This window comes from Zingiber officinale, chromosome 1A (genome assembly GCF_018446385.1).
Source record: "Zingiber officinale cultivar Zhangliang chromosome 1A, Zo_v1.1, whole genome shotgun sequence".
In the NCBI taxonomy this organism is placed as follows: Eukaryota; Viridiplantae; Streptophyta; class Magnoliopsida; order Zingiberales; family Zingiberaceae; genus Zingiber; species Zingiber officinale.
The window spans coordinates 72,848,069-72,857,823 of record NC_055987.1 but is presented as its reverse complement, the minus strand read 5'-3'; the positions used below and the strand labels follow the sequence as shown (position 1 = coordinate 72,857,823).

At 33.5% G+C, this 9,755-nt stretch overlaps 1 protein-coding gene across 1 annotated transcript; it reads left to right on the top strand.

Annotated features, from left to right (window-relative positions):
• Window positions 1–264: 264 nt before the first annotated feature.
• Window positions 265–803, top strand: LOC122005330 (superoxide dismutase [Cu-Zn]-like). The gene is made up of 3 exons (XM_042560340.1): window positions 265–378; window positions 512–613; window positions 718–803. Exons 1-3 carry the CDS (start codon window positions 303–305, stop codon window positions 771–773), a joined length of 234 nt encoding a protein of 77 aa, XP_042416274.1. The 5' UTR covers window positions 265–302; the 3' UTR covers window positions 774–803.
• Window positions 804–9,755: the final 8,952 nt, after the last annotated feature.

Genomic DNA, 9,755 nt, shown 5'->3' with positions numbered 1-9,755 from the left:
CTCTTTTTTTTCTCGATTTTAACTTATGCGACTGCTTTGATTTGATTTGGTGAAGAAAAAGTGGAGTTTTCTACTGAGATTTGATGGGTTCTCTATCTATGATGGAGCGAGAGCTGATTTCGTCTCGAGTTTGATGGTATTTGTTTAGCGTTTAGTCTGGCGATTGTTGAGTTGCTTTTCTTTTTGTATCTGGAAGACGAGATCGATTATTTCTCATCTAGTGGCGATGCTACTTATTTTGAGACATTTAATGATGTCTTTAACCTTGTGTTTGATGTCTGCTGTGTAGAACACCTAAGGAAATGGTGAAGGCTGTTGCTGTCTTGGGTAACAGTGAGGGTGTTAAGGGCACAATTTACTTCGTCCAGGAAGGAGATGGTGAGAAATCTCTTGAAATACTACTTGTGGAATGCTAAATTCTTTTCAGATCTAGGGTTTCAACTTCAACCATTTTGATTTTTCTGTGAATTTGTGATCCGATCTAATTTTGGGATGTAAATCTCTGTAATAGGTCCAACCACCGTCACCGGATCCATCACTGGCCTCAAGCCTGGCCTTCATGGCTTCCATGTGCATGCTCTTGGAGACACCACCAATGGATGCATGTCAACTGGTAAAATTATTTACCTTTTCCTTCATGGCGATCTATTGAGTTGCAAGTTTCTGATTGAAAGGATTAAATTATTGATTATGTACTCATGCTCTTGTATACTGCAGGGCCTCATTTTAATCCTGCTGGAAAGTTACATGGTGCTCCTGAAGATGAAAACTGACATGCTGGTGATCTAGGCAATGCCACTGCTAGCGAGGATGGTAAGTTACTTTATCATCAGCTCATGATGTTACTTTTGTTATCTATTTTTACCCATATTTACTATAACACTTTTTCTCGTAACAAAAAAAAAAATCAAATGATTTACACATTTACTATAACGCATTTACTATAAAATGATTTATGCAGATTGAGGCTTCAGGAGGTCAGGCTCTCACTTATGGAGGAGATGTTTCAAAAGAAGAGGATGTGGAATCCATGGTCAAAACTGTTAGTAATGAAGATTGCATAGATCTGGCTTCTTACAATTTCATCTTTGACTTATTTTATTGCATGTGCAATATTTTTAGGCAGTAGATGCTTGGGGATCAGTTGACATTTTAGTTAACAATGCAGTTGTCTGGAATTATACTTATGTTCATCTTGTCATGAGACACACTGTTGATGAGAATGAAAAAATCACAATGGAAGGAAGTCATTGACCTGAATCTTACTGGTGTCTACCTTTGCACACAGGCATGCATTTTCATATCTTATTATCTTGCAATCTTTTATGATGAATACTTATTTCACCATGATGACATTTCTCCTGCAGGCAGCAGCAAAAATTATGATGAAGAAGAAAAAGGTATTCTCTTCATATATATATTTTTAGCAGTTGGTTACCAATTAGCTAAGTCATTCAATATAGTATTTAACCTGAAGGATTTATATCTATATGAGCAGTTGGCTTGGTAAAAACCATATTTATGATTATTCATTTGTTATTAGCATAGACATTGTGGATTTCCAGAAGTAAATCTTGTTATTGAGTTGTCAAAATGTTGCTTCTAATTAAACCCTATCATTAAAATTGATTATTACAAGGAAGGGAAAATGCTACCAGAAGAGCTAGAAAATAATTTGGAGGAAATGGATAGAAAAAGATTTCTCAGTTTGTGATTTCTAGATAAAGAAAAAATGGGAAATCATTTGATGTGATTGTTCTTTTATTTTGTTGATCCTTAGCATTAGCTAAGATCAATGTTCCCTTTGGTTCAAATACTACCTAGACCAATCAAGTGTTTGGTATACCTAAATTCTGGAAATAATGGTGCCAAAATTGTTGGAACATTGATGATTTAGGTGGATGGGATGAATAGATGGCATGAAGTTTTCGATAAAACATAAGTCAAATTAAGGTTAGTAGCAAATATGCATGTGTGATAATATCAAGGCTCAGAATTTGGAATCGTGCTAAAGTTTTAGACTTTGACTGAAATGATACAATTTCTTGTTTCATCATGTGGTGTTGGTGTAGAGTTAGAGAGGAAGGAGATAAAAAAGAAGAGAAGATAACTATATACCTAACTTTGATCTGTGTCCGTAACTTCTAACTTTGTGTCCATGTACAGAATTGACATTGTATTATATGAATACAAGGTACAAAAGGATAACAAACATTATTAATTCAGCTTGAAGTATTTTGTAGTGTGTCCAAAATTTTTGGATTTCAATACGGCGTGATACTTATCAACATGACTGACACAATAACTTAGGATACATTACTTGTTGTCCGACATTGTACAATATTTTATTAGAACAATATTTATAATATTCAGTTTTGATAATTTATTAGAATAATTTATTAGAACCATTTTAAAAACTCGTCACTACCTTAAATAAATTCAACATTTACATTCATATAATCATAATTCAGATAGGTTCACAATGGAACTGATAGAATTTTTTGGGAAAATGTTTAAAATGATTTAGTATTCCAAATTCTAATAAAACGCATATTTGCAAATGAAAGTTCAAAAACTTTGTATGGAAATATGTGTTATGAAACTTGAAGTAGCCAATACAAAATCCACAACTTTGTAAAGTTGCATGCTGAATTATGTTTGTTGTAATTATCATGTGCATTCTAAATTGGTGATATTTAACAGGTGAATTCTAACTTGCTGATAATTAACAGGTGAATGCTATTGTGTCGGGGTTCATTGCATCTGATATGACAGCTAAACTAGGAGAAGATATCGAGAAAAAGATTTTGGAAACTATTCCAATGGGTATGTATGTTTTGAAATATTCATTCCTTGGATATACCGAACTATCATATCGCCTTCACAAGTATCGAAAATACACTTGCTAGATTTAAAAAATGAACTATCGCCTTCACAAGTATCGAACTATCATATCGTCTTAACTCTTATCAGTTCACTTCTATTAATCTCTTGGAGTTGGATAAATATTATTCCTTTTGCTTTGATTCTATTTAATTTTTATCAAGATTGTAGTTATATCTAAGAGGTCAAGGAATATGCAGGCCAAGGTTCTAGGTGCTCTCTAGCCCACATTTTGCACCTCCTTTGAGCTGGAGCATTGTTTTTTCTAGAAGAGTTCATGTTCCTTTTCAATCTCATGTTTAATGAACCTTTCAATAAATTAGTGTTAATGTGAAACAAATCTTGTGCTAGAATCTCTCTTGTGGTTACCAGAAGATTCCTCCTTTCAGCAACAATCATTTATATGAATCCTTCCGAAACTTCATCTAAAGACTTCTTTTTTCTGGTCGGCAACATTAATCTTTCACTAATACATGCTTTGGTATATTGTCTTTCTTTTCTGCATCAAAATCATTTATTTGGTCGTTGTCAGTTCCTAAATTAGGCTAGCTTCACTCAGAAAATTCTATCATTTCACTGCATATTTTTTGGTTCTGTTCTATTTGCTCAACTGCATTATATCCCAATAGAGCCCAGTGCTCTCATGGGCTCCGTGTAAACAAATATTTCTTTTTCTTTTCCAATTTGGAGCTAGTGTGCTATTATGCTTTCATTTTGTTTGAAGAAAGCTATACTAAAAACAGGGCAACCTATTAATCCTTCATGTATTTTTCTTGCTATGAAGGGCTTCCCCTCTGAACGTACTACAACATGGACTCCATTAAGGAAAAATATTATGGCAGCAGGTGAGTCTCTCTCCTACAATATAGTGTGGTCCTATGTGGTTTTTTACAAGTTAAGATTCTCAATTAATTTAATCTCTTTTTTCAGTGGTTATTGCCTTCTTGACTTTGCCAAATGTAGATGTCAAGCTGCTTCTAATTTATTGATCCTACAGTGATTAGACCAGGTTTCTAGCTTATCTGTTTATAGACTTTAAAACATTTTATCCAACTTGCTGATGCACCAATCAAACTTTAAGACATCACCATCTTATGAATTCTTTAAAACGTAAACTGTGTTTTATATGTTTTCCTTCTTTTATTCTCCAATCAGGATTGAGTGTAGACTGTTTAAGGATCATATGCAGAACATGTCTTTGTCTCCTCATGCTGGTCATGGGATTCCTACACAGTCCTTTGAGGAAAATCAAGGGGGCAGAAATTAATAGATGCCAGGAAATAGGTGATAGTATTGGAAATATGTTGTCAACATGTAAATTTTTTTACTTCTTTTCTTACCTTTGTTGAAACATGGATGTATTTTGATGTGGCAATACAATTCCCACTGATTATATGCATGAAGGGCCTTGAAAATGTATAATGTGGAGGCGGGGAGGAAAGGGAAAAAACAACCAACATGGGTAGTTGTCAAGGTATGCCCTTTTGATTAGCAACTGTTTTACTTCTTTACTTATTTCTTGTTTTACTCGATGTATTATTGAGCATCCTCATCCATATATTATAGGCCTTGGAAATTATATACAGTTATATATTGACCACAATATTAGTAATTTGATTATCAAGTTGATCTCATAGTTCTGTTGGTTCTAAAGGAAATTTATTCTTTGTCACATTTTATACGTACAAGAGTTTTGGATTGTTTAGGGGAGAGAATTACAAGTCAGAAAAGCTCAAGTTCTTTAGTGGATATATACAGTTGTTTGTTTCACCTTTCTTGATCTCAATGCACACCAATCTCTTAGTTTAGGGAGGTAGTTCATTTTGTTGAGTTGTTGTTACAAATTAATCCCTTATATTTATGTGATAATTGATGAATGTTTCTTTTTTTAAGTATTTCAGTTAGTCATCTTGTTACCTGGTGCCCTTACTGCTTTTTCAACTATGATTTTTTGTCTTGGTTACTAATATATTATTTATGTGTTTTTACAGTTTACAAATCTCAAGTACTCCAGAGTTAAAATTGATAAAGTGCGGTTCGAGTGGGCTGAATGCATGTTAGATTACATTTGAAGTGTGGTTCTACCTTGATGTGTTGTTAAAAGAATGTTCTACCTTGATTTTGATATCTATTAGCTAGCTTTTGATGTAAAAAGAATGTTTAGGTATTTTATGGATACTGTTGTAAGAAGATTATTTATATAATTTGTGAATATTTATGTATTTTATGGATATTGTTGAATGAAGAATATTTGTATAATTTGTGAATATTTGTGTATTTTTTTTATTATTGTCGGTTTTTCATTGTTTCGGAAATCAAATTGTTAAAAAATATCCATATTACATCGGTTTTCCACCGCTGCAAAACCGGTGTTATTAATTAATATTACATCGGTCATTTACCGCTGCCAAAACTGGTGTTATTAACATACATCAGTTTTACATCGTTGATGAAACGGTGTCGTTAAATGATACTACACCGGTTAATAACCGATTCGAAGACCGGTGTCGTTAAGTGATACTACACCGGTTTTAAACCGATGTCTAAAATGACAGACTTTTTACATCGGCTTCATAGACATCGGTCGAAAATGAAATAGACACCGATGGAAAACCGATGTTTATGAGGGTTTTTGTTGTAGTGTCATTATGTCTTAAATAAAAATTAGTCCATTAACCCCTTAGTTTGGTTCACAACTAAATCAAGTTGGTTCATGGATAAACTAAATTGGATCCAATTCTTTCATAAGAGATGTGGCTCATCCATACTTCCACTTCGACAAATATTTCATATTTATCTTATGTATGGTCTAACCAAACATTTATCTCTTAATCTAAAGATCATATTCTCTAACTTATTTTATGTCTATTCAAGACTTGTAGTGCATGTAATCCAATAGGTTCTTGATTTATCTTGATCATTCATAATTAACTACTTAATTATGGAATGATCATGAGTGACACCTAGTAGTATATCATGATCTCTAATTAATTAGAAAATTATACTTGATCTCAAAACTAATTCTGAACTATTCAGCAGCTACAGTGAGTTGTGTCTTGTTCCTTTCACTTGTCTTACACCCACTTGGTTCAAGATATAGTAAATGTGTTTGTCCCCACTAAGCTGACTACGTCATACCAAGCCCAAGTAATACTTCCTCGTTTTGAGAATTTTAATTACTCGTACATATGTACAAGAGTCTCATACTCTTAACATGTGATGCTTTGGCCAAAGACATTGAGTAATAATCCTAACAAGTGGTCATAGAGTATACATCTCATCATAATGAGTGATGAATCTTCTGTGTGCTATTCAAATACCTTCGGGCACTTCGACTTATACCCAATCATCTCAGGTCCACACCTCCAAGAGATGTTTGCTTAAGATATAAAAGTATAAGTCTCCATGATCAAGATAACTTGTATACCTCAAGTCGAAGAAAACTTGCACTCGAGTTACAGTAAGAATTTTACTGACATATCCATATATGTAGAGAACCATATAAAGTCTTACAACAAGTCACTCTAATGAACTAGTTACCATAACTAACATCCGTGTTTAACTCTCGACATCCCAATGTCTCCAGCTAGTGAAAAATAATTGCTTGGTCAAACCAAGTAGTATAACTCATGCTAGTCTTACATAATTAATGATATCCAAATGCACCAATTTGACGACTACGAAAATTCTAATATGTTCATAATTACACATGTAGAGATAATCACAAATTGTGATCCGATCACAAATTCTCTTATGCTATAAATTGTATTGTGCATTCAGTAAATGAGTTTAAAACTATTCAAACATATAATATATACTCAAAATAGTAAATCTATATTTATCAAATAAATAGTAAAATCATAAAATGATTATCTTAGGATATCCCTCAAAATCTAACATACAAAATATGCTCCTAGAATATCACAAGATGAGTTCAAAATACTATTTAAAAACCCTATATAAAGAACACTCATCACCCTCACTCCTCCTCTGATCCTACAATCTTCACTTTCACTTTTTTATGTTTGGATTTGAAGGATGATGAACTTTCTTCCTTCTTGTTTTTCTTATTCCTTGCAACTAAAGTAATACCATTCTCTTTTAGTTGAAGGTTAGACTCCTTTTGTAATTCCATTTCACAAAAAAAAAAAAAAATAATGTAGTTTTACTCCATATGAGGCTTCCAATAAGAATTTTTTAGTTCATTAAAGTAAGGAGGACTAGTAATGTTAAACCCCTCTTATGAAGCTATATTTTAAGCAAGATACTATGTAGACAATTAGTCATTCTAAAGTCAAGCCCGCCTAAGTTGATTTCTACTCTTCGTCCCAATTAAAAGTTCATTCAACTCATCGTACACTAGCTTACCTAAGTATACTTTCACTTGGATTCTCATCCCTCAATTGCACCAAGTCCTTCCCCAGCTCCCTCCTCGTACTTTGTTCTCACTCCACCGATGTACTCTTTCTCTAAACCTCTCATTCCTCAGATACATTAAGCTTGTCATCTCACTTTCCATGTCATCCTTCTTGCATGCTTGCATCTTCTTCTCTTATACTCTTCAACCTTTCAATCCCTTGAGTGTCTCATGTCACCTTCTCCGTACTACCATGAATCTTGAATTATTGAGTGTTCGTATGTGTTATTTTAAGTTTCTTCATACCTAGACACATAGATAAGATAATAAGACAAGGCCTAACTTAAATTCCTTTTGACCAAATATCAAAATCATGATCAAACCACTCAGGTATGAACAATCTTCACATAAAAATAGAGAATTACCAAGACCTAAAATATAGGTCACTCAGTCTCCTAAATCACATGCTAAGAGTTAAAACTCCTGAACTTGTTGCATATCAAGTATTCAATTGATATCGACCTACAAGGACTTTTCATCTACTAAGAGGCATCACCTCTAGGTCTTACTCATTTGTTAGGTAATTGATCGACCTCGATCTACTAAGACTTCACATCTACCAATAGGCCTCGCCATTGCATCTTCCTTGTTTATCAAATATTTGGTCTATCTCAACCTACTAAGACTTCATGTATACAAATAGGTTTCGCATCTAGGTTTTCCTTATTTACCAACACCTATGAAACTTTGTTTGTTAAATGTCCAATCAACCTTAACTCACTTAAACTTCACCATTCAACAAATGTCTATTGAACTTCCGATATCTATCAAATGTCCCATCAAGTTCAACCCACTTGAACTTCTCCAATTTTCTAAATGTCTAATCATCCTCATCCTACTTCAATTTCCCCAATATACAAAATGTTAGGTCATTCTCAAGCCACCTTAACTTCATCAATCTACCAAATGTTTAATCATCTTCATGCCATATGGACTTCTCTTATTACACCTATAATGTCGATATCATGTAACACTTAACATATATCATGATTAACATAATATAAACATAATTTTATAGGAACATGGAAGCAAAGAAAAAGTTGATTGAACCATATGGTTAAGAGTCGTTTGAGCTTTGATTGTACAATCAAGCTCAGCTTAATCTTAATAGACCATGTGTTATGTTTTGATGTTTGACCAATATCTTTGGAAAATATACTTGGTGCAAATTATATTGAGGGCAATATGATTGAAGTAAGATTAAGTATGTAAGTAGATTAATACCGATTACTTAACATTGGACGAAGTCTAAATGTGTTAAGTTTGACTAAATGTGTGGTATTATTGAAGTCCAATCAGTGTTGTTTTTGAAAAGTCCAATAGAGAATTGATTGATAGAAAGTACAACAGAGAGTTTGTAGATAGAAAGTCAAACAACATTTAGCAAAGAAAAAGTCAATAAGTGTTAGTAGTGGAAGCCCATGAAAATCAAGGAGAAAAGAATGTTAGGCAGTACATGTAGGTAAACATTGATAGGATGCTTGATAAATGATGAAGCGTACAGGTTGACTAGGCACAGGCAAGGAGGGAGTCCAAGAGTGGCCCTCTAAGAATGAGTGGAGGTCCTAGTACCTAAAGGTTATTTGAGGCTAGACAATAGATCAAACCCCAAAAAATGGTCTCTATACTTTGAAAATCCTACAAAGTTGAAGTTGATTTCTATTAGAGAGACGAGGAAATGAAATCTGTTGATGATTGGTCTTCGGTCAATAGATTTTTCTTGAGCATGGCAAACAACTCAAACTGATTTGTCAACAAATAAAATGTTTCTGCTCAACAGTCAATGCATGAAAATGAGTCATTAATCAAAAGTTTTACCGTTACAGTCGACTGTAAGACCTCGAATGCTGTTGGTTCTGGTCAATTGTTTAATGGATTCTAAAAAGCAACCTATAAAAGGAGAAACACATTGGGATTTTGAAAAGCTTGCTTGGAGAGAGTTTGTAGATTATTCTTGAGCATGAAAAGAAGATTAAAGCAAGCAATAGCCAGCCAAGAAAAAAGCCATATTGTGAAATCCAATTTTTTTACATAGTATTAATTTTGTATTAACATTGTATTCTTGTAACTATTGTAAAAACTTTGAAAGATATCGAAGAAGAAGAACAAGTATGAAAAGGACAACTTTTTTTCAACCCACTCTAGCCTTTCTGACAATCCATCAATCTTGTATCCAGTCAACAGGACCTGATGGGAGTCAACTCAAAAGTGATGAAAGGATGAATTAGCACATTAAGTCATGGGAATGACCTAAGGGAATTAGGTATTCATGTTAAAGTCCATGTTCAACTTTGAGTAGAAGTTGAGGATCATAGATACACAATTAAAAGATAGCTGGTGTATCTTTTTGATGCAAAGAAAACGTGGAGAAAAGAGAAAGGTAAAGGAAGCTTGTAATCCTCTAATGATGAATTTGGAAAAGTTCTATATCTCAGGGTGAAAGGGGCCTATGATT

Bases quoted from the DNA above. Each gene is read 5' to 3' on its own strand.
- LOC122005330 (XM_042560340.1), top strand. From the start codon at position 303: ATGGTGAAGGCTGTTGCTGTCTTGGGTAACAGTGAGGGTGTTAAGGGC. The intron at 379-511 runs GTGAGAAATCTC...TCTCTGTAATAG, and splicing joins CTTCGTCCAGGAAGGAGATG to GTCCAACCACCGTCACCGGA. The intron at 614-717 runs GTAAAATTATTT...TGTATACTGCAG, and splicing joins CAATGGATGCATGTCAACTG to GGCCTCATTTTAATCCTGCT.